The sequence below is a fragment of the Micromesistius poutassou genome (genome assembly GCF_964030765.1).
Source record: "Micromesistius poutassou genome assembly, chromosome: 11".
Classification (NCBI taxonomy): Eukaryota; Metazoa; Chordata; class Actinopteri; order Gadiformes; family Gadidae; genus Micromesistius; species Micromesistius poutassou.
Window position 1 is genome coordinate 14,379,518 of NC_140281.1, and position 25,575 is coordinate 14,405,092.

At 47.3% G+C, this 25,575-nt stretch overlaps 2 protein-coding genes across 2 annotated transcripts; one reads left to right on the plus strand and one right to left on the minus strand.

The window, feature by feature from the left end:
- Window positions 1–14,618, plus strand: LOC311355637 (uncharacterized protein). The gene is made up of 11 exons (XM_084475435.1): window positions 1–294; window positions 610–877; window positions 1,207–1,749; window positions 1,974–2,246; window positions 2,673–3,119; window positions 3,423–3,487; window positions 3,824–3,930; window positions 5,276–5,419; window positions 6,253–6,384; window positions 9,520–9,789; window positions 13,774–14,618. The coding sequence occupies exons 2-11, from the start codon at window positions 744–746 to the stop codon at window positions 13,978–13,980; spliced, it is 2,322 nt and encodes a 773-aa protein (XP_084331561.1). The 5' UTR covers window positions 1–294; window positions 610–743; the 3' UTR covers window positions 13,981–14,618.
- ankha (ANKH inorganic pyrophosphate transport regulator a) lies at window positions 14,244–25,229 on the minus strand. Its single transcript, XM_084475436.1, has 12 exons — window positions 24,694–25,229; window positions 23,327–23,543; window positions 22,790–22,908; window positions 22,309–22,392; window positions 21,823–21,993; window positions 21,072–21,206; window positions 19,726–19,818; window positions 19,525–19,617; window positions 17,376–17,505; window positions 16,591–16,714; window positions 15,692–15,791; window positions 14,244–15,528 (listed from the first exon to the last, which is right to left on the minus strand). Exons 1-12 carry the CDS (start codon window positions 24,787–24,789, stop codon window positions 15,406–15,408), a joined length of 1,485 nt encoding a protein of 494 aa, XP_084331562.1. The 5' UTR covers window positions 24,790–25,229; the 3' UTR covers window positions 14,244–15,405.
- Window positions 25,230–25,575: the final 346 nt, after the last annotated feature.

Below are 25,575 nucleotides of genomic sequence, written 5' to 3' on the forward strand. Positions count from 1 at the left end.
AATGCGGATCCTATTTCATACTCGACCTGTAATGGTTTAGCTTGGATAATATCTGGTATTCTACACAACACACTTCATATTTTTAACTTAGAGCGGTCTGAGCTTGATGCATTAAATGATAACGGATACCCGACGCAGAAAATAAACGGTTTAATAACATAGTTAATAATACAGGGGAACCATTAGCTGAAGCTAGCAGGCTAATCCTGTTGTACACGAGAAAAGGAAAGTGAAACAGAAATAGCCTTGCACTGGACTCCCCGGACACGTTCTACAGTGTGACCCGTACATCAGGTTTGTGAGCACATCTTTTAAGTCATTCGCCTGATATCTGACCGCAATTTAAAGTAGAATAATGTGATGCCATGCCAGAATGAATGATCCACTCGTCATGTGGTGGTTCTAATTATTTTCTGTAAAGTTATAGCATTAACTTACTTAAGATACAGGTACATGCAAACCGGAATCATGCATGGCATTTGATTTCTGGTTCTACCAGGAAATAATGAACATGCATTAACCTGAACCCCTGGTCGAAGTCGAAGGCACAAAAGGGTGAGCTATGTTTCACTTTTTTGTAGTATTAAACCTTATATCGTCATGATCCAGGTGTTCTCACAGAGGAATGCACTTCTTCAGTTCTGGCTGGAGGTGAGTTGGAGAACCGTCCAGATGATCCTTGGGATAACCGGACTCGGGCTGTAGATCCGGTGGACTCCCATACCTCTGGGCGTTTTAATCCGATGGGGAACTGTTGTCATGCCGAGACTCCCTGCGCATCCGTGGAGGAGAAGAGCGGCTTGTTGGCTGGAAAGACCGCCGCGTCCCCCGAAGCGGGGATAGTGGGGACAGTGGGGACTTTCCTGGACAGCCCGAGGTAAATGTCTATTTTTAACCCAAAGCATTCGTTCATCAGCGATATGAGGGTAAGTAAATATGAGTTTAATATAGGATTATTTACCTGGGAATAATGCTCAAATACTCATGCACTTTGAAAATGTATTCATATGATGTGGTATTTTGGTATGGTTTTAAATGTAATTCTATGTTGGGTCTATATTGAACATTAAAAATATACAGTGTTCACATGTAAGCTACATCTCTTGATGCTCTAAGACTGAAGGTGTGTGTGTGTGTGTGTGTGTGTGTGTGTGTGTGTGTGTGTGTGTGTGTGTGTGTGTGTGTGTGTGTGTGTGTACTCCGCAGGAAATCCAGCATGGATGAGATCAAAGAGGAGGAGATGAAGAAGGAGCAGATCAAAGCGGAGGAGAAGACGTCGGTGACGGCGCAGGTGAGGCAGGGAGAAAACAGCATGTTGCAGGAGAACGGCGTGGTCCAGAAGGAGAGCGTGTGTACGGAAGCCCTGGCTCCTCCCCCCCGACATCAGAGCACCCCCGTCAGACCCCTAGACCCCCAGCACCAGCCGCTGCCCGCTGCTGAAGCCCCAGATGTGGCGGTGATGGGAATAGTCATTGTGGAAACGCCAGAGAAGCAAACAGCAGCGGTGGCGGAGGAGAAATGTCCCCCACTCAGCACTTCACAGGAAGTAACCGACGCACACTGTGACATCACTTCTCCCACGGCCGACCCGGTCTGTGAAGGAGAGTGGAGGAACTCTCAGGATCTCTGCAAGGAAGGATCGCCAAAGTTCACGTCTCCTGCTCTGCGGGGCTCCTCCCCCCAGAAGATCTCAAACACAGAGTCGGTCTCCCAGCCGCCTCCTTTCCACCCCCAATCCCCAAACTCCCGGTGAGTCATGTGGCAGGAAGTAGAGCTCAGGTTAACCCACTTGTCTCGACATGTAGATCCCTCTCTTTGCTACTTATTTTCGTGTAGCTACTTATTTTCGTATAGTTGTTTTGTCTTTGGTTAATTTGTATCTTCGCTCTCTCTCTCTCTTCCTGTCCGTCACCAGGTGTGCTGGCATGTTGGACAGGTAAATCAACATTCTGTTGTTTCTTCTTCCTCCTCAGCTCCACGGCTATGATATCAGAGGGGGATTCGGAGGGGGGCAGCTCCCCAGTAGGACCCCAGGCCTGTGGTGAAGTGCCCATCAACAGTGTTGTGACTGAGGTCGGTCCTATGAAGCAGGTCTGTTCCCCGGACCACCAGGTCTCTGGTGAAGTGCCGCCCAGCCAGACTGTTCATGACATTTCCCTGAGTCCCGACTCTACTGGTTCAACCCGCAACCTGCCCAGTGAGGTCCTGGATCCAGAGGTCACCTGTCCTTTGGACACCAGCCAGGGGTGAGCCGCCTCACACTCATGTTCACAGAACAATGCTTGTTTACAGAGTGTTTTTCATATGTGTTGTTGCTAGTTCCCCTGTGACCACCAGTGGGCACTAAGTCACCACAGTGTAAGTCCCGTTTCAGTCCTTTTATGTTTACAACAAAACATGCAGAACTAGGGAGTTTTCCAACTGTGCTCCAAATAAATTTAATATAAACATTTAGCAGTTTTAGCTTTTATCGAAAGTCACTTATATTTGAGGGTAAGAACTCCCAAAGTAAAGTTAGACTAGTATTTACATTTTCTAAATTCCACAACAATGGTACAGCTCAACAGAGTTGCCTTTTTGACTAGGAGAGCGACAGGATCTCAAATCTGCAAAACAAACATAAACAAATGTATATGGTTGACGTTGGGCCGGCTGCCCGGTATCTTTGACAGTGACACAACTCCTGTGGAGGAGGCAGAGCTCCACGCCGACTCCCCGACGGAGCTCAGGAACCCCAACGAGACCCTAGAGAATGCCCTGGAGAAAGAGTCCAGGTCCCTGGCCTCCAGTTCTTTGGAGAGCCGGCGCCTGAGTGACCCCCGCCCCCTGAGGGTGACCCAGGACGAGGATCAGAAGGAAGAAGTGGTTGATGAACAGGAAGCAGTTTGGAAAGGAGGCAGCAAGGAGGAGGAGGAGGCCTCTGGGCAGGTGATGGGGGATCGGGGCGCTGCCATTGAGAAGACAGAGACCGGGATGGGAGGAGATCGGGAAGACACCCCTGCTGCTGCTGGGGATGATGAAGAAGAAGGGGTGGATGTTGAAATGAAGGAAGAGGTGGAGGAGGAGGAGAAGGAGAAGGAGGAGGTGGACCAGCCCCTGGTGGACCAGGTTGAAGAAAGGTAAGCCTGAAGGAAGGCATAATATGTATAAAACACATAAGGCACAGGTAGAACACTCTTGACACACGTATATAACATGGGTAGTGTAAAATACACATACATACATACATACATACATACATACATACATACATACATACATACATACATACATACATAGTCTTTCAAACTTCTCCTGACAAGCTGCATGTTTTGAGGGTTGTGTCACTTTCATTCAACATTCCTACATTTGTTCATCAGGGCTTGTAGGTGTGAGTCTCTGTGTTATGATTGAGGAAGACCATGTCCTGTTCTTCCTCCTAGTGACGAAGACATTTATACAGCAAAGGAGGATATGTACTCATCGCCATCCTCTCCTGAATTCACACGTTAGTAACCATGGCAACATGTATGTCAGAATTTATGTCACAACATTTAACATATTTGTAAATATAACTTTATGGCTACGTCTAGCACTGGCATTACTCTATGCTACACTTTCTATGCTTTCTATGCTAAGCTATACTATACGGTATACTACTGTCTGCTATGTTACTGTATGTTATGCTACTGTATGGTACACTAGTCTATGCAATGCCACTTCAAACTCTGCTACTGTTAGCTATTATCAATGATATTCTAAGCTATGCCACTATGCTATCCAATTATTTAATGCTAGTTTATATACTATACTACAATAGACTAACTTCCATGTCTCGTCTCAGCTCTGAAGCTGGAGGAGAGCTGCAGTCTGGCCCCAGTGGTGGACCTGCTGTCCTACAGCCAGCGGGAGTGGAGAGGAAACACTACTAAGAGCGCCCTTATCAGGAAGGTCAGTACGTTTCCCGTGTCATTAATGCTAGTGATGGCAGGCGTTAGTTTGAGCTAGCCACACTAAATGTTAGAGTGAAGTAAGTAAAGCTTATAAGAGCTAGCCTCTGCAAATGGTTGTTCGGCCTCACTAAATTTGGGTTAGACCAGTTTAAGTAAATGCTAGTTAGTCCTAGCCACAGTGATGGCTAGTTAGACCTAGTTGCAGTAAAGACTTGTATACACTTGGATACAGTTGCCTAACATTTGTTAGAGCTAATGACAGTTGACTCTTATGCCGCTTTTCCACCGACAGTACCAGCTCGACTTGGCCCGCCTTATTTTGCGTTTCCATTAGCAAAAAAGTAGTTGGTACCTAGTACCGGAACTTTTTTTAGTACCACCTCCGACGAGGTTCCAAGCGAGCGGAGTAGGTACTTTTGTGTGACGTAAACAGGCTGCTGGCCACTGATTGGCCAGCGGCTGTAAATGGGAATAATCACTCAAAGTTACGTGGCTGGAGTCCACGGACCCGCTCCCGAGGGGGACACGAATCGGCGATTCGCCGTGTGTGTCGCTCCTTTCCCGGGGCTAGAGTTAGGCTGCGTGTGGTTGTGTGTGTCCGGCGTGGCTGGAGTCCATGGACCCGCTCCCGAGGGGGACACAGATCAGCGTTTCTCTGTTTCGTTTTTGTGTCGTTCCTTTCCCAGGGCTCGAGTTTCGCCTCGATCAACGTTACCGTATGACAACAATAGACGTGCAGTCATTGCGCTTTTTATTTTCCATCATAACCTTTCCCGGGAATCAGGAAATAGTCTTGATCAGATTCAGATTTCCCGGGAATCCCGTCTCCCGTGATTAAAACCTAATGACGACCTGCCCACGTTGAAGAGGTACTTTTTTAGATGGAAACGCGACGTGCCTGGAACCAAACCGAGTCGTGGCGAGTTGAGCTGGTACTGTTGGTGAAAAAGCGGCATTAAAGGTCTTTTTGGAAAGAGCTTCTCTAGTTAAATGACAGTCCTGTTTCTATTACATATTAAGGACAACACTGTGCTCTGTTGGTCCAAAGTCCAGTCGTCGGACTAAAGGTGGCTTTTAACTGGTCAGCTGACTAGATAAGATTTTGAACTATAAAATCCTGTTTAATAGACTTTTATAGAGACTCCTTTTTTTATAACTTTATTTCAACTTTAACATGGTTCTGTTGTCGTTGAGGCAATGTGCTTTCGAAGACCTTGTACCAAAAAATATGTTGGGCCCCGCTATATGAGTGTCTGCCGGTTGATATGATGTTGTCATAGTGATTCCGGTGTGCAGTGACATAGTGCTGGTGATCCTGACCTGTGATGGGGGTTGTGATGCAGGGCTACCAGCAGATGATGGAGTGGTTTGGCGGTGTGCGCCGCGTGCGGGGCGACAACTACTGTGCCCTGAGGGCCACCCTCTTCCAGGTCCTCTCCCAGACCACCCAGTCCCCCGCCTGGCTCCACCAAGATCACTTCACCATGGTAACCGCACGGCGACAGCCACAACGTCACTGGAACTAACTATTTTGTTTTGTATTTTGCTGGGTAGAAAAAAAGCATGTTGAGATGTTGATGTTATTGTTTCAGAGGTGAAGAACATATACATGACAGTTCTCTGGTTCCAGAAGTCCTGGTTCCATTGTGCACCCTGGTTCCAGCGGGCCATGCTTTATTTCCCCCTGATTCAAGTGCTGGCTCCAGTGCTTCGTGGTTTCCGGTGCCCCCCTGGTTCCAGTGGCCTCTGGTTCTAGTGGTCCTGGTTCCAGTGGCCTCTGGTTCTAGTGGTCCTGGTTCCAGTTGCCTCTGGTTCTAGTGGTCCTGGTTCCAGTGCCCCTGGTTCTAGTGGTCCTGGTTTCAGTGGTCCTGGTTCCAGTTCCCCCTGGTTCTAGTGGTCCTGGTTTCAGTGGTCCTGGTTCTAGTGGTCCCTGGTTCTAGTGGTCCTGGTTTCAGTGGTCCCTGATTCCAGTGGCCTCTGGTTCCAGTGACCCCTGGTTCCAGTGGTCCCTGGTTCCAGTGGTCCCTGTTTCCAGTGGTCCCCTGGTTCCAGTGGCCCCTGGTTCCAGTAGTCCTGGTTCCAGTGGTCCCTGGTTCTAGTGGCCCCTGGTTCTAGTGGCCCCTGGTTCCAGTGGTCCTGCTTCCAGTGGTCCTGGTTTCAGTTGTCTCTGGTTCCAGTGACCCCTGGTTCCAGTGACCCCTGGTTCCAGTGGTCCTGGTTCCAGTGGTCCTGGTTTCAGTTGTCTCTGGTTCCAGTGACCCCTGGTTCCAGTGGCCCCCCTTGGTTGATTGGCCCCTGGTGTAATGCTCTGTGTGGACAGTTGCCTGAGGAGCTGGACGGCCCCGACGGACTACTCAGCCAGTGGTCGTTTCCCGGGGAATGCCAATCAGGAGACGGGCAAAGGGACGCGACACAACGACTTAAGGGATACATTGAACTCCTCAGGAAGACGGTACGACACACTATAGTTCTGTTATAATGAGGGCTGTTAATCCATTAAACTGTGTCTGATTAATCACATCATATGCTGTGAATAAACTGGGAAAGCCCCCGAATGGAGAAATTTACATTCAAAAGACAGATATTGTGCCATATGAGTAAAGCATTGAATATAATTAGCTAAACTATACCTCTTGTATATCACTCACTACTGTGACCTATGGTCTAATTTAGCCTTTTCAATGATGGCCCTTTTCCACAGGGGAGCCTTATCTACCTCACCACTAGGGAGACACATATAGTATCTACACAATGAGGGATGACACATATCCAAGTGGTGAACGTAGCCAAAGTTCTGTCCATTTACAAATTAACTGAAAAATCTGATGCTAGTTAGTAGGCAGTCTCCATAGTCGCAGTACGGCCCCAACGTCGGATGGACGTGCGGTTCACTCACTCCGTACGGAGCTTCCCATTTCAGCGGTACGCAACAAATCGCCGTAGGACAAGCGTGAGGATTGTGATTTTGTCACATTTGGTTTGTGCCAGCTCGTGGAACTCACACACTGGGACTATAAATCAGGTTTGACCCAAGCAATCGCTCGCTCTCGAACGGCCATGACACACAGCCCAAACACCACACAGGAAACCACTCCCACACCAGTTCATTTCCCCACAAGAGAATTAGGGCATTAGGTATAAAAGGAGGAAGTGCCTTCATTTAAAAATATACAGTATGCAGATTACCGTCGATCATTAAAGCGTTAACGTTGACAGCCCTAATTATCATTGGAGCATAGTTATCTTATTATAGAGTTTACAACAGCGAACACCAGAATCAGCTCTGCAACTCAACTCTTTCAAGCCACTCCAATGGTAATTAATAATCATTGTTAGATTGTTAGAATGGATCGTATCATCAACTTTCTTTAGAGATTGGATTTATATTTGATGATTTCACTGATTATTTCATTTGAAGTGTAGTTTAAACCTTAAGAATCAGTGTGTCGGCTCCAAGACATATTTTATTAGCATTTCTGCCCGGTGTCTGCATTGAGCACCGGTGGGAATTGGGCTTCAAGGTAGAGGCCCTGATATTACCGATAGGATGTCTTGGTCCCACAACCACTGAACATTGAGGTAAAGTTCATGTAATTTGGAGTTTCACACTCAAATAAGAAGTAAATGCATTTATGATCATAAATAAGGGTTGTGCAATATTTGCAATAATATGCATTATGTGGGTGATTTGGTGTTTTACTTCTCGCTTTCAGAACATAAAATAAAACAGCCCAAGACAATTCAAATATACTCACTCACTAAGTGTCCTTTTTGTTTGTTAACTGTACTTGAGAAATGGGAAAAGATTATAGCCTGGCTTGAAATGCTATAATCAGAACATGGCCAGGGAGTGAGGCCAGCAGGTCAAAGTAAAAGTGCAGTCTTTAAACTCTCCTGCTGTGGTCACCGGTTCTGGCTTCATTAGGGCCCTGATGCAGCGCTGGCCTCTGATTGGTTCCATATGGACCCTCTTCCTTTTTGGCTATTAATACTACAGTCACAGGGGCCTGACTCGTTACTTACAGTCACATTACTGTTATAACCCTCTAGTTACATTCACAATACTGTATAATCCTGACTAGTTACATCCACAATACTGTATAATCCTGACTATTTACATTCACAATACTGTATAATCCTGACTAGTTACCCACGGTCACATTACTGTAAAATCCTGACTAGTTACAATCATAATACTTTATAATCTTGATTCACATTCACAAAACTGTATTCATTTTGACTAGTTACTCACACATCACAAGTACAAGTATGTATTCATTTGGACTAGTTAATTGGTCCTGTCACATTGTTCCTGTCTCCTGTATTGAACGTCCCACTCAGCGGCGATCGCAGCTCACGGTATTGTCGTTTTTTCGATGTGTGTTTTTGTACACTTTTTGACGTCACAACCGAGGGACACAGATGGTGAGGTGTGTGTGGAATGTAGAGCTCTGCCTCAGCAGCGGTTGAGGCATCTGCGTGACGGTTAGGCTCTCGGACAGTTATAGCATAACGCTGAGGTGTGTGGCTCATTTTATACACCTCTGTCAAGATGACACACAGTACTCAGTAAGTATCAAAAGTTGCCATGAGTCGTAACCATGGGGATAACAAGCCCCCCTCCTTCCTAGAACTCCCAGTCCAAAACACATTTATTAAAAACTCTCCTTGTGTTCCAGCTGAAACAGGGGGCTCACTTACACTTTAATGCTGAGCTATTTGGTGTGAACGACAGCGGTTTAACTGAGGGGCCCCAGGCCAGCCTTAATAGCTCCTTTAGTCCCAGTCCAGGGTTCTCAAGCTGCCCCATGTGTTCTTCCTCAAACCAGCCCAGCCAGTCTGTCGTCAATAAAACAAGAATGATTTGCCGCTGCTGGCATGGAGAGACGGCTGAGCCACGTTTCACAGGAAGGAGTCCTGAGTTTGTTCTTTGGTCTCTCTGATTGTTCACTGTAACACTGGGGTTAGTTTTAGATGTTGTTCTGGGTTGACTGTAACACTAGGGGTTAGTTTTAGATGTTTTCCTAGGTTGACTAACATTAGGGGTTAGTTTTAGATGTTTTCCTAGGTTGACTGTAACATTAGGGGTTAGTTTTAGATGTTTTCCTTGGTTGACTAACACTGGGGGTTAGTTTTAGATGTTGTTTTGGGTTGACTAACATTGGGGGTTAGTTTTAGAAGTTGTTTTCCTGTGTCGACTCCAACACTAGGACTATGGTTAGTTTCAGATCTTGCACTTCTATTTCACGTCATTCGATGACTCTTTTGTCCCAGGTGACTGTTACACTGAGGGCAATGACGGCATACACTCAATACTGGAGCTAGTTTAAACTTGTGACTAGCAGAGGTGCACTAGGAATCAGATTCTGGATACTGTGTGTCGGTTGTGTCTCGTAGGGGTCCAAGTGTTTAAAGACAGTTCGATTTCCATCATGAACTTGAGAACGTCACCCAGCTGATCAGACTAGCAGATCAGCGGAGCACCTTCCGCCGCCTCTAGATGGTGTCCAAACCTCGACGACTCAACAGGCCGCCTCCTTTAACGCCCCCTTCCTCACCTCTCAACCTCGCTGCGCTCTCCCTCCAGTGGGCGTCTGCGGCGGACTGCCCCACGGCGGAGGAGCGGCGGCGACTGTGCGAGGGCGTGTTCCAGGGCGGGCAGGAGGAGCTTGGGCTGATGGAGGCCCTCAAGCTGCTGATGCTGGGCCGTGCTGCCGAGCTGCACCGCAGCATGGAGCAGGGCCAGGACGTCCCCGTGTTCTGCTGGCTGCTGTTCGCCCGCGACACCTCCCCCTGCCCACGCACCTTCCTCACCAACCACCTGAGGCAGGTGGGCGTCAGCGGAGGCCTGGAGCAGGTAAGCCAATCACATGGTCCAGAACACAGTGACGCACCACATGACACCCGAGACCCAATCAGAGTCGGGCCTAAATAGTCATGGGCCAACCTCAGTCCAGTGCTAACTAGTCAAGACCTCACGAGTGGTAGTGTCCACCCAGATGTGTGATAGCTGGATAGATGGAATGATCAGCCTACCACTTGGTACAGACCACTGGGTACTTGGTGGACTGTACCAAGTGGCACTTGGTACATATATATTTAATTTATTGTAATACATTAAAGGTCCCATGGCATGAAAATGTCACTTTATGAGGTGAAATTTTATGTTTTCTAACATTAAGTTGAGTTCCCCTAGCCTCCCTATGGTCCCCCAGTAGCTAAAAATTGCATTAGGTGTAAACCGAGAAGTAGCTATCTAAAAAAGGATCGCTGAAACGCTTCGATTTGGCTTCCGGCCCCATATGACGTTATACGGGACCAGGTTACCTCCCCTTTCTCTGCTTGGCCTGCCCAGAGAATTTGGCCTGCCAATGGTGTGTGTGTGTGTGTGTGTGTGTGTGTGTGTGTGTGTGTGTGTGTGTGTGTGTGTGTGTGTGTGTGTGTGTGTGTGTGTGTGTGTGTGTGTGTGTGTGTGTGTGTGTGTGTGTGTGTGTGTGTGTGTACACACTGGGGCTCCGACGGACCGCTGCAGCGGGGCTGGGCAGGCAGCCCCGGGGGCGGCCAGCGGGGCTCCAACAGACCGCTGCCGCGGCAGCTGGGCTGGGCGGCCAGCGTTCAGCGGGCAGCCAGCATTCCCCGGGGGCGGCCAGCGGGGCTCCGACGGACCGCAGCCAGCGTTCAGCGGGCAGCCCCCGGGGCGGCCAGCGTTCAGCGGGCAGCCCCCGGGGCGGCCAGCGTTCAGCGGGCAGCCCCCGGGGCGGCGACGAACAATCCTGGGCAACAATCCTTTTCTCCTCCATGTCGCGGTTCAGTCTCTACTTAATATTGACATGGAAGAACTAGAGGCGTCTGAGAACCCGACGCAATCATTTGAGATTCATGATATCATCCGAAGGAGCAAACAGCTTTTGACCATGATAATATAATATAAATATATTTTATATTATATAGATATCTAAATATAATATGGTATTATTTAGATATAGAGCTCCAGGACTCCCGCCGGAGCACCCAGAGTGTTCAGTGTTCCACTGTAAACACTAGCGCATGGTACCATGGCCGCAAGCTGCTCAGGGCCACACCCCCACCCCCACCTTGACCCGCCTCTAAAAACGGCACGTTTGTGGAGAGCTCATTGTGGGACTGGCTCCTAGTGGCTGTAACTCTGCACCAAGGCTGAATTTCTTGAACGTCTTCAAGTACTGTATTAGGGGCCCACTAATACCTATATTAAAGCATCCATAAAATAGCATGCTGTGGGACCTTTGAGATATATGTTGATCATGTGATTTAATGGTATGTGTCACCATGGGCCCCTGGAGGCCGGGAGCCATTTTGTCCTCTAATGTATGGGGGAAGGTCAACAGGACCTGTATTTGAAACCTTGTAAATGTGTTGCTGGTTACTGTCAGACCACGTCTCCTGGTGTGCTGGCTAGAAGACTTATGGGCTGGGAAGATTCCCAACAAACTTCCTGTTTGTGTTGTTTGTGTGTCTTCAGCTCTGCCAATCCCCAGCTGCTCTTTACTGACACAAACTCCCTTTTATTTACCTTCTCTGATGTTTTGTTCACTTCTAGTGAACCTTGTAAAACATAAGTCGTGTGATCGTATGATGACCAATCACGTCCATTTCATGGTGAATCTCTCACACGGAAATGCATAACATCATTTCAGTCGTATTTATATTCCAAGGCCGTTCTATTGTCCTTTCAAACAATGGTCATGTGTAATGTTCTTCAGCAGGAAGTTGGCAGTTTGAAAGGAAGGGATTAACGTGATGGAACATCTGCTGCTGTTGTTGTTGGTCCGTTGAGCAGAGAGAGCGTGCGACTCGCAACCGGTTCCTCCGGATAATTCCAGATGAAGCATACACTGGCATTCCACATGCGCCGTTGCATGCACACACTTGTCCGGCGCTGCTTCTGCTGCTGCTGCTGCTGCCACAGGGAGCGTCGGACGCAGCGGTCCGGTTAATTGTTGTTTTCATGTGTTCACTGAGGAGAGCTGGGCCCAGGAACGGCACTGGAGTACCTTTACTCCCACGGTTCTCATCTTCTGCAGCTACTGCTACGTTACGTACACTAGAGTATGTTTCGTATTGCAGGACTTGGGATTTGTTGAATCTCTTTCTGAGGCAGTTTGTTTTTACTGTGTTTGATTTCTCTACAACCTGAAATTGCTTGAAACACTTGATTCACAAAAGGCAATACTCAGAGCTGCATGTTCAACTTTAGATGAGTTACAGATTCAGGCTTTGGTGACTAATGCTTATGCGCACTAACTAGTCCTGCTTTCAGTTGGGTAAAGCGTTTTAGATGACTATTGGACTAAGTATTGCTTACAAAGGGGATTACTTTCACTCTAGTGGGCCAAATTCAGTGACTCACTGAGACAGCACGTTGACTATCCTGTTGCTGATTGGTTCCAGTAATGTTTTATACTAATCCCAGCATACACACACACAAATCATAGAAAAACAAACAATTGGTACTAGTGGTAATTAGTTTCTCTCTATGTATTTAGTTAAATCAAATGAAAACAAACTGAACCAAGCAGAATGGTTGGGATCAAGAGCTCTCTACCATTTTAAGTTTTTTCTTTATTGATACTTTTATTGGGAATTCTAGATAATTCCTAATCACAAATATTTGATAATGCAACATAAGAACGTAAGAACATTAAAATATTGTAGAACCTTGACCCCTCCCTAGCTGAAGTAATGTTACCTGATCGGTCTTCCTCATTGACATCTTGCTCTTCTTTGAGAAACTGTATAAAAACTGTAAAATCTGAAAATGTCAGGATATTTTAATATATTGCTTATTAAACTTTGTTACCAATTATTTGACCGATATTTATGAAGTTACGTATTATGGTATTGGAGTTATGAATGACAGTTTGTTAACATTAAAAATATTTTACATTCTATTATGAATATATTAGTTGACCATGAACATCAATAGAGTATCTTTTGCAAATGTTTATTTCAATTGTTAAATCTATCTAACTTAAGGTTTTTGCTGTACTTCTGCTGTTTTTCCTTTGGTTGTCATGACTTGGCTCATGATTGATGTCCTGTCACTGTTTCAGTTGCTGGTGCCGGGTTTAGCGGACCGGACAGCTTCTCAGAGGCATGTAACTGCGACTTCATGACATTCCATTAAGTATTGCTGACGAAACTACCCAGGTAGTGAAATCAATCCTATTCACCTTGTAAGGGATAATGTATAGAACACCGGTCATTATCGGGGAAATAAGCCCCGACAGGGCGAACCAGACACCGACGCGAAGTGGATGTGTTTTGCTTTGCCCTGAAGGGGCTTATTTTCCGATAATGACCGGCGACGTTCTATACATTATCCCGCTTATTACACGGATACTTGCCGAAACAAAAATAATAACTTCACACGGTGTCTTTTTACAATTTATTTGTTACCAGCATTCGTAGTGTTGATCAGCAGAGAAATAGTCTGCCAAAGACGTTGACGTCTCTTAGCAACTAAATACGCTGGGATTGATAGGTTACCGGACTACTTGCAGAGTGATACGAAAGCTAAGTTATATGCTTAGCAACGGTCATTATTGAAAAATAATTCACCACAGGAAGTCGGAAAGGCCCATGCAAGTGAACGGAGCGTTCCACAGCATTGAGAAGAGCCGTGTAATAAGCAGACTTATTGGTCAGTTGGATGAGGGGAACCTTCTACAGTGTTTGGGGACGTCATGCAAAGTACTCTGGAAATACATGCTACCTGGGCTGGGCGATGGAGGGCAGAACTGAAAACGTGATAGTGAATGATTGAATTGATTGATTGAAGGACCTCTCCGTCGCCCTGCAGGTGGAGATGTTCCTGCTGGGCTACGCCCTGCGCTGCACCATCCAGGTGTACCGCCTCTACATGAGCGGCACAGAGGAGTTCCTCACCTACTACCCCGACGATCACCGTGACGACTGGCCCGCCGTCAGCCTGGTCACCGAGGACGACCGCCACTACAACGTGCCGGTCGTCACGGCAACAGCGGCACCAGAAGCAGCGTCCAGATGATAGGAAGAGGGGGGGAGGGTCTCTTCCTACCCGTCCACGTCCTCAGGTCCTTCCAGACTCTGGTGCCATATCTGACAATTTATGCGATGTGTGTGTGTGTGTGTGAGTGAGACATACTGCCTTTTAACCAAGCTGTTCTTGGAGAGATGTGCCAACGTCCGACACACCGGCCTTCAGTCCTGCAGTACCGGAGCCCAGCTCAGTGGTTCCCTGCTTACGTACGTCTGGTTTGGATATGGTGTGTGTGTGTGTGTGTGTGTGTGTGTGTGTGTGTGTGTGTGTGTGTGTGTGTGTGTGTGTGTGTGTGTGTGTGTGTGTGTGTGTGTGTGTGTGTGTGTGTGTGTGTGTGTGTGTGTGTGTGTGTGTGTGTGTGTGAGAGAGAGAGAGAGAGACCCCCCCCCAGGCTGGGAACCACTGGGCTCCACGGTACTGCGGCCTCGCGCGGTGCCCCAAGTTGCCTTAGATTTAATGCACAATAAGGAGGAGGGGCGACGGCGTCCCCGACCGCCAAGACGCCACGCTGGCCCGCGTTTTAAGTCGGTGGCGGAAAAGAGGACTCTGATTCTTCTGATCTCTTGCTTGTTTATTCGGAGGAAGAGTGGGAATCTAAAATGGGAATAAAATAATTTGTTTTCCAAGAGCGTGTCCCTGATTTGTGCTCCCTCCTTGAGTACAGAGGCTCGAGGCGTGTGTAAATATTAAATCAGTTTATTAGCCAAACAAGGAGGCCTGTACATTATTTACAGAACCATGCGAGCAGAACAGCAGCGGACCGCTTTGAAGGCAGACAAACTGAATATTCTAGAAGAACACAAGCGTCTGAGAGCAGGGTCTCCCGCCCCCCTCGTCCCTTAAATATACACGTAGCATCACCTATAGAAAACAATACTCTGTACATCGTTATGTCAAACACAAGTTGCACCAGCGAACAAGGCCCACCGTATGAAGTCAAACAAGGCCTTATCGGCAAGTTTCAGAGAAAATAATGATAAAAACGTAAAATATGTTCCTCTATTTCATAACTCCACAAGCACTCCAGAGACAAGGTCCTCCTGTGTCCGTTGTTTTTATTTTTTTTTCCCTTTTCCGGTTCCCGGTAACCACGGCGATGTAGGAGGTGACCGAGAGCCAGAAGACGTTGAGGTCGTTGACATGGGGTGAGGGGTCAACACTTGGGAGGTGGATGGCTTTCTGTACAATGTGCGTCGGAATAGTTGAGGGATGGGGGATTCAACACGGAAAAATACCTTTTCTCTCTTAAATAAAATCGAAGAAAAATTTAAAAGCGCTTCGTAAACATGAAGGTTCAGTTTTCATCTGGATAGATTATTTTTTTCAATCCAAACTATTCCTGAATCCTCTTCCAATGTGTTCTGGAACATTCCACGGTCTCTCTGGGGCCTGCTGAACCCCTGGGTTCAGGCTCTACTCCTGCTCATCTTCCTCCTGCAGCTCCTCAATGGCCTCCATCTGGCTCCTGGGGCTGACCTCGCTCATGGGGGCTGAGTCTTCCTCCACCACCAGTTCATTGGACAACTCACTCTTTCTCTGTCACAGGGCGGAAAAAATTATTCAGTTTGGATAGGACTGGGACCAACAAAACGGCAGTTTGTCACTCTGATAAACGTGTTTAATACATGACGTTTAAACGGTTCGGTGGTAACTACCAAATGAACAGAGTTGAAATGGTTAGTAAAAGTAAAGTACTCACCTGTTGTCTGTAAACGTAGCATGCTGCTATGGCAACCATCGTAGACTCTCCTATGAAACCAGCCAATAAGGATCCAACGCCAAGTGTAGCCCCGTGAACACTGAAACCAAGAGAAGACCAAGGTGAGGAATAACTAGCGCTGCCCTCTTGCTAGCAGTCAGTGTTCGTTCTGCTACTGTGCTTTTGTTTCTCCATGTTCATGCACTCATTGGTCATTATTACAGGGTTAGTATGAGGCACCAGAAACTATCTTACCCTTCGGAGGATCAGGCAGCCCTGCTTGCATACCTCCAGCTAATCTCATTATCTTGTTACGTTAGCAAGCCCATATGCTGTTCTATTACAAACACTGGAGGCTGTTCTGGAAAATCTATGTTTAGGTTTACTATTAACTATTTTTATATCCCCTCCTTCGATGTAAGGACAGTTACATTGCGTAGAGGGGTTGACACTGTATTCATGGCTCACTCTGCTAGAAACAAGACTGGTGTGTGCGTACATTAAATATGCATTTCTAACTATTGTGTGCTTTTATCTGAAATATCTGAAAGAAATGGCCATGACTGAAGCTTTCAGGTTGCTCACATGTGATCCTGACCAGGTTCACTCACCACTAATTTGATATGTGCAGCTGTACTGCACACCACGTGTTTAGGGATGTTAATATTCTCAGGATAGTCGCTTTGTTAGCAAGTTAGCAAGGCTATGAGCTATGGTAGCTAGGATAATAGACAAGTGAGCTAGAATAAAAGCTATGTTAGCTAGTATAAAAGGACCAAAATAAAACATAAGACAGTGCTTTAGGATTTCACTGACTCCTGTGTGACCCCATGGCCTTGACACCGTGACCCTAGGGTGTTAAATTCCCCTTGACCTCCGGTCATCCCATGCAGACTCACCCCATGTAGGGCAGCACCACCAGGCTGGTGATGAGGACGATGATCCTCAGGATGGAGCTAGGCGCCAAAACAAACGTCTTCTTCAGGGTCATCAGCCAGCCGGTTAGGTGGGCCCTCACTGTCACTACACACACACACACACACACACACACACACACACACACACACACACACACACACACACACACACACACACACACACACACACACACACACACACACACACACACACACACACACACACACACACACACACAGAGATCAGCTCACTGGTCCAACTATAGCTGCTTGGCACCAACAGTTAATGAATGGAAGTATGTAACAAATCTATGCTAAAAGGATTCTGGATGAACACCTCATGGGCCACAGGGTACAACGCCCTAGTCACTGCTGTACCACTGTAGCTCTGACAGTTGCCTTGCTTTCAGTTCACAGCCATGTTTGTTCTTTTGGTCTGCACGTGAACTACAGTCTGCAGCTGCAACATACTGTCCCCGCACTAATTAATTAATTGATTAATTAACTGGGGGTTCCAACCTGCCCTTTAAAGTGCATGCTTACAAAATTTATCAATTTGTGAAATCATAAGTAAGTGTCCGATCAGATGTATGATGGAAAGGAATAGACCGTGATGACAGGTCAACTCCACCAACCACTCTATTGGGTTGTACATTCCCACATTGTGATATCACAATACATTGGAACCGGCTTGTAATAGCTAAACTTCATGAAATAAGGGCTGTTGGAACACCTTGACAACTTATCTGATTACCCAGAATTCCTACCTGGCACAGGGAAGAAGGAGAAGATGCGGAGCGGGACAACGCAGAGCTCAGCAAACGAGTACTTCACCCCGATCACGTTCACCAGGATCTTCTCCGAAACGTTAGGACTCCAGAAGACCACAAAACACAGCTGGAAAAACACAAATGACCCCAATGAAATACCCAACAGCGCAAATGAACTACCTATCAGCGCAAATGAACTACAGCCCAAATGAACTACCCAACAGCGCAAATTAACAACAGCTTCCATTTTTAAAAATAGCACAAATTAACCACGTAACCCAATTTAACTACAAATCAACCCAAATGAACCACAAACCTCCCTAAATTAACTACAAGACCAAAACCACCGGTGCTCTGGCCTGTGATGGGAAAGTGAACAAAGTACATTGCTCAACTCAAAACATGGCCCAGCTTGCCCTAATTTCTATGAAATAAGGTGCGCTAAAAGTTACACATTAAGTTATACAGTTAATACGTTGAAATGTAAGTCGGGAACATGTCGACACAGACCTGTTCTGAGGAGGTTTTTGTTTTGGATGTTTGTGTGTTATGTTAATAAACCAGCACAACCGTTTTTATTACTGAAGCAGTTTCTGCACTGGAGGTGCTACTAGGGGCTTTGCTAAGGGAGGTTGGGATACGTCTGATTCAGATCCACCGTTGCCGGGGGGAATTGAATCCCGCAGCCTATGAAAGGAGGAGGAGCTTTCATCCTCCCGTCAGATCTAATCAGCATTGGAAGCCAGGTATTTGCCCTAAACTGGTTTTCAAACATGACTTATCATTGCTGTCCTTGTTGTTGTCATTCAGCAGACGCTTTGACCCAAAGTAATGGCTGCGGCTAGGGATTTTAGGGCATCTGGCTCTAGGATGCTGCAGCTAGTGTGAGGACATTGGGGATCAAACCCAGCACACTTGAGCTGAGATGCAGTCACGAACTCCGTCCTGAACATATCCCGAGCGTCTCCCACGCAAGGTCGTGACACATGTACATTGTGTGCTTTGGCTGTGAGTCTGCGTGGCTGGGTTGTCCTTTTGGCTCCAGCGACCCGACAGAGCAGGTCCAGACACGCTGGCGGTCGGGCTGGGCCGGGTAGTGTATCACACCCCCATCGCTCCCTCTAGGGGCCCCGCCCTACTGGACTTGTTGACAGTGTGGAGTGCCTTCACATCTGGTCCCGTCTCCTCCTGTTTGACCTAAATACGCTCAAACCTCCAGCCACAAGGCTTCCTGTCGAGGAGCAGTACGTGGTTGGTTCTGACCCCGATGTTCCCCGGGTTCAAGTTTAGATCGGCCCTCTCAGGTACCCATATACACATCACATCCTGATCGGAGATCTGATCATCTCCAGACGCAATCACTTCACCCTTAAATACAAAAACAACAACTAGAGGCACCTGAAGACTTTTGACCCAAATTCCACCCTAATATTCTCTCTCATACCAAAGCCTCAGGTCTACTCTGCAGGAGAACACGACGTACAACTGAGCTGGGAATCCTAGACCCGAGAATGAGTGTACACACACACACACACACACACACACACACACACACACACACACACACACACACACACACACACACACACACACACACACACACACACACACACACACACACACACACACACACACACACACACACAGCCTTCGTTTATGAGCACTATGCCAAGCATGAGGAACACGTGGTTCACAACACTGAGTGCACCAACACCTGCCGCACTTTTATTTTGGAAGGCTTTAACCTTGGTGTTGGCCCGGCGACCAAACAAGAACACGGTTTAGTCCTTTACCAAGCTCTTAAGATTGATCGATATGGTGGAGAAAGACACCGTCATTTTATAATTTTAATAGTTTGATGTTATTTTGCTCCAGTTATGACTACTAGAATGCTAATAACTGTGTTCCCATACAAAGCGCTGAATCACAGCTTTAATGGGTCCTCATGTAGAACAGACCACAGGTTCTTCAAACCATGAGACACACCTCGCTTCCTTCAAAATAAAAGTACAACAATAATTCCTCCGAAATAAAATCCTGCCACACAGAGGAACTCAACGTTAGGAACCCGAAAAGAGGCAGCAATACAACAATGCGGCGCCATGCCAACCCGCATGTTTGTAGCAGGATCTTAGGGTGTTGTTACCGTGAGAGACAGCACCACACAGCACAATGTGAACTTCTTGATGTGCGTCTTTGTGACCATACTCCCAGCACTCAACTTGTTGCTCGGGTTGTTCTGTTGGGTAAGAGAGAGCACAGAGGGTGAGTGAGTGAGGGAAAGTTCAGTACAGTGATCTGTTGCCGTTGGTAACAGAGATTGATCGTTAAAGGGGGCATGTCTTACCTTGTCGAAGGCAGGGTACACCGCCCTCAGCTCAGTCAGCCAGCCGTAGGGCATGTGACCCACGGGGTAGGTAGCGGTAAGGACTGCCACCGCCTACAGGGGGGAGAGAGAGGGAAAGGAACAGATTGTTGCAGTTTTTCTTTATCATTTTCATTGCCTTTTTATATTGCCATGTTGTTGAAACATTCATGACCGTAAAGCTTTCTAAACTTGACTTTGAGAGAAAGACAGAGAAAGTGAAAAAAGACAGCCACAGACAGAGAGATAAGAAAGACAGACAGAGGGAAGTAGAGAGAGAGAGCCGCAATCTCATCTTTTTATTTGCTGTAAAGCAGGAAGCCTGTTTTACTGGTGTTTAAGGAAACTATTGACCTCAGAATAAATCCCGGACCATCAAAGCACTCTGTGTGTGTGTGTGTGTGTGTGTGTGTGTGTGTGTGTGTGTGTGTGTGTGTGTGTGTGTGTGTGTGTGTGTGTGTGTGTGTGTGTGTGTGTGTGTGTGTGTGTGTGTGATTGTGTGTAAAACAACAGGCGGTGTGGGGAACAGTAGCAGTGTGTTCACAGCGCTGGGTCCCCTTGCATCGCCCAAACGAAGGCCTGATTCACCGCTGCTGCGGCCGCTGCCTTGTCCACCAGTTCCAGAGCGTTCTGGTAAACAGCTCTGCTTTGTCTGCGGCCGGGAAGCCCTCTGCTAGCCAGAAACCTCCAGAGGGAGGCCCTCTAACGCTGTGTAACGCTGTCCCCCTCGCTGCTCCAATCCCCAAGTCTGTGCCCCTTCCTGAAATCAGCCCCATAGTCCTGTCCCCTCTCTCCAACCCCACTGGTTGCTAACTCAATTCCACTAATCACCACGTGATTCACTCGTGATTTTTGATTCCATTACCAAGTACCAGCTCTGCTCTACTCGCATTTTGTACCAGGTATTTTTTTTCCTTCTGGCGATAGTACCTGAAGATAGTAACCCCTCAATGTTGAGGTCATCATAGGGTCACCTGCCACACAACGCACAAAAGGAACAGTGGAGGATATCGAAGGGATGTTGTTGATCTTCGGTAAATGACCACCACGTAGTTTGGCGGGTAGCCATTGCGCCACTATAGGAGCATGTCCTGTACGCAGTGATGACGCTAATCTCTCTGACCAATCAGTATTCCTCTGTGTTTTCAAGTAGCTTGTACCACCAACAACTTTTCCAAACAAAAAAGGCAAGTAGATTCAAGTCGAGGTCAGCTACAAAATCATCCCCAGGATGCCCTCAACCCCCCCCCCCCTCCCAGGTGGGGGCTCGCATGTGAGGGCTCCCGGGTGGGGGCCCCAGGTGGCAGCAGGCCCCCTCTAGCGCTCACCTCGGTGGCAGCAACGCTTCCCTTCAGGTCTCGGGAGACGAAGAGGTTGACGATGGGTCTGCTGATCCTCTGGGTGGCCAGGATGAGGGCCAGGGGCCACCAGAAGCTCAACATCTTCTTGATGGTGGCATCGCCCTGCCGGGAGAATCAGACGGTTAGGCCGGAGACTCCTCTGTGATATCTAATGTCATGTTTTACTGCACCTCCTATTTAAATTTTTACTACTTAGTTTTGTATGCATTATTACTATTATTATTATTATTATTATAACTTCATGCCTTTATTCTTGCTATGTGGTTGACTTGGCTTGCTATAAGAATTTCATTAAGCAGAATTACACAGTGGTAAACTCCACATCGGATAATAAAAAATAGTTATGGTCCTTCCGGGTGTGTCGTATTAAAAGCCAGTGTTCCCCACAAATGTATTCAGCATCTAATCCACACTCGATTAGAGTTAAACTCAAACCTGATGCATTTTTTTGTCTAAGGACTAGAGTTGGGGTCAGGCGTTATGGCTAGAGCCAGGGTTTGTTCTATGGTTGAAGCCATGGTTAGGATTGGAGCTAGGGTTCGTGCTAGGGATATGTTTTAAGGGTTAGAGCTAGAAATATGTCGAATAGGTAGGATAAGGGTTAGGCCTATGAGGTTATGTTTAGGATTAAAGCTAGGGCTAGAGGTAGGACTAGGGTTTAGGGCTAGGCCTAGCATCAGGGCTAGCATCACGGATAGGCAAGCAGGGAGGCTCTTACCCCGACGTCCATGCCGCTCGAGTCGGGGATGTTGTCGTGGATGTTGCAGTAGTAGCCCAGACCCACGATGGTAAAGCGGACCAAGGCGCCCATGTAGAGGGAGAGGATGGGTATGAGCATGGGCTCCACACACTTCAGGTTACTGTGGAGCAGGATGGCCACAAACACAATCTACCAAGAGAAGAACACGTCATGTTACCGTATAGCAGGATGGGCCTCGAAACACAATCTACCAAGAGAAGGACCACACGCTGGCGTCAACAGATCAGGGAATCACATCATGGACCAGACAAATTTGATTATTATTTGGTTACTAAAATTAACTGTGTGCATTTCTTATAATGGATTGATTCAGCTTCAGCATCAATCATCCTCAGTTTTCCGGCCAAGATGACCTCTGCTACAATAAGGGTCGCGGTGGTTATGTACCAGACGACGCCAGAACAGATTTTAAAATTGGCTGTGGAGAGTGGGAGGAGGCTTTACCTGGGCCACGACATCAGAGATTGAGGCGGAGCCAACGATGACGCTGTACTTGTGCTTGAGAAGGATCCCCGCGTGGATCCATGCCTTCACACAGACACAGAGAGACGGAGATAGAGTTAGTTCCTCTGGAGAAACAAAGCTCTTCAAAATGCTCTTTCATGGCTGATAACGGCACAACTATAGCCTTGATAACGGGGGAAAAGTCAACATTGAAGCCAGGGAGGGGCCGAGATTGGTGAAACTCCCGAAACCAAAAGACAACAACATCTGATTTGTTGCCAAGGTTACAACAAAGAAGGCTGTACTTTCAAAAACATGGGTGGGCAGTTTAAAAATGAACATAGCATTATCTAGAAACTTGTTAACTAGTTGGTACTTATAGTTGATAGTAACTACTAGTAACTATGGTTGGGAGTGGAAAATATTCAGCAACTAGACATAGTAATAAAAAGGTATCTAGTAGTAACGAGTTGAGGTTCACCATGGCGTCAAGAAGCGGGAAAGCTGCGAGGTAAAGGAATGCCCTGCGCGTCTTGTTGCCCACAGAGTCGTCCACGTGGTGCAGCTTGTTGATGATGTAATAGCCCAAGTCCGTCTGTGCTGCAGCAGAGACAGGAAGTGGTCGACATTAACTCACAACCATGCAGGAATACCACTGTGGCTTTAGGGTTAGTAGTGATTGGACAAGAGGGACATGTATACACATACTTCCTGCTGTGCGTATGTGACCAAGATAGACAAGAATTTAAATGTGTCTCTACTTGGTTGTTTTAGATAAACAAAAACCAACAAACACACAGAAGACCATATGGTAGTTTTCCATCTAAAAGCAACAACTCCACCATTTGAAACATTTCCAAGCTCAACTTTGGCCCACATCCAGTAACCAGGGGTTTTGTCATGTTTTCATGAAGGAAAAAAAAGAGTTATACCACAAGACCCCTTTAATCCAATACATCAAACACAACCGGTAGGAATGCATCGTGGGAAACTGAATCAGTGTGGCTGAAAAACGCACCGATGAGAATGTGGAGGAGGAAGGCTATGATTCCGGCGGCCACCATGCAGAGCACGGCCTTGCGGCGGTCCCGGCGGCTGTTGACAAACACCAAGCCCACGTTCTTGAAGTCGCTCATGGGCCCTGTGAAGAACTTCATCAGGGAGTAGGCTAGCCCATAGCTAGCTAGCATCTCCACCGCATCCTCCTTCACAGTGGCTATGCCTCTGTTCAGAGCCTGGGAAGGGGTGGGAGGAGAGCGAGAACGAGACAGAGAGAAGGAAGTGAGACAGCACATTTGGAGCAGGCAGACCAGACGCCGCAGACATCATCATGACTAGGCCTTTCTTTATCACACACCAAAACACACATTTGGCTTTTGTAGATACATAACTGGCCGTTTGAAGGGGTTTGTGGTGGTTGAGGGGCGGGGGGGGGGGGGGGGGGGGGGCAATGAGGAAGAGGAGTTTGTACGAATCACTAAATTGATTTATTAGTTTGATAATTAATTCAATGAGCATAGACTGGCAACAGGAAGGATAGCCGAAAATGGAAACGTGACATAAATCAAGCGTACCAGTAAAAATAACAATACGCCGCTATCAACTCATTCTGTCTCCGGAAGTGGAAAATCCAGCTGCCGTTCATCCACAGCGGGAGAAATCTATTTATAGCAGCTTACATAAGCCAAATCCCTTCCTTATATACTCTCGCGGGGCTTTAATTGAACGCCGTCTGCTCTGAAACAGAGTATCCATAGCAAGATAGACAGTCAGGACAGTCAGGCAGGATGATGGTCATTAAGAAACACGACTGGCGATTATTTAGCTCCTAAGGACGACCCGCCATCTCTCTCTCTCTCTCTGTCGCTCTCTCTCTCTCTCTCTCTCTCTCTCTCTCTCTCTCTCTCTCTCTCTCTAGAAAAAGGCCCAGACATTTGTTTGCCTTCAGATATGAGTCACGGCCATAGCTAAGCGGGTTTGTTTAAACCTCTGCTTTTTTCCCAAGGACTTTAAATGTAAATAAAAATCGCAACCCGTATTCATTAATAGTTGACTATCAAGCCTCGTTTGAGTGGTCTTCAAAGGACCGGGGTCTAACAGGCGCCTGTGTACAGGCTCCATACACCGTGTGTTGTTTACCCTGCCGGGGGACGAGCTATCGGTCCCAGCCACCATCCATCCATCTAACGGTCCCAAAACCCCCTCCCACTGGTCACAACCACGACCCGAACCACCATCTACTCAGCGGCTAATCCTTTCCTAAACGGAAAAACACGACGGAATGTACTGATGGAAAAAAACAACACCACAACGATCTGATGAGGAGACTGCGGCGCGGGTCGCTTCGGAACCGCAGCACACAACGCGTCCACGCCACACGGTTACCTGCTCGCCGACGTCGATGGCCACATTGGTGATTGCCAGCGGCACCAGAAAGCGCATGAGCGGCAAGTACGGAGTGAGGGATGGAAAGTCCATCATGGTGACGCCGCCGGGTTGTCAGGACGTGGGGCATCTGCCAAGGTCTTGATGGATTTAAAGAATTCGGATCGCAGGCCGAAAGACGCTATCGACACCTGTACTCTGGCGGGTTTGACGAGAGCCCCGGTCACCGATCAGACGACACACGTCGAGGCGATCCGACACCGGCAGCGGCTCAGAGCGAAATGTTCCGTTGAACGGAGGCGAAGGTCACCAGAAATCGCCAATGAGCGCATCATTTTCCTCCAGAAACATGGTCTGAAATATCACAGCTTGACGCCCGGGAGGAGAGGAACACAATGAAACACCTTAGACCGACGGAACCGAGGACATCGCGTGGCAACAGGGGGTTCAGAAGTGAAACCGTAACGGTGTCCTCCACTGTCGAGGTTATTGTTTTAAGCCTTGCGTTTTATGGGCTGCGTTTGAATGTTCCTGGGTCTGCTGCTCGTCCTCCACCCTCCGCCGACTGAAGTCACCGCACGTGGGTTGGCGTCGCGTGACGTCACATAACGATATAAACCTGTTATTTATCGCGTGTGTGAACCAGTAGATGGACAACATAGAGCAACGACGGGATTTATGTTGATTTACCAGCACGTCCTTCCCCGTCACCCTTTCATGTTTGAATGAATACATACAAAACCTACACAAATGAAGAAGACGCCATTATTATGACAATTTAAGAAGTAGGCCTATAATGGAAAAAATACACGAGCTTGTGGAAATGTAGTATGAACACGTACATTGGTGTATGCTTTATATATATATATAGATATCACTTGA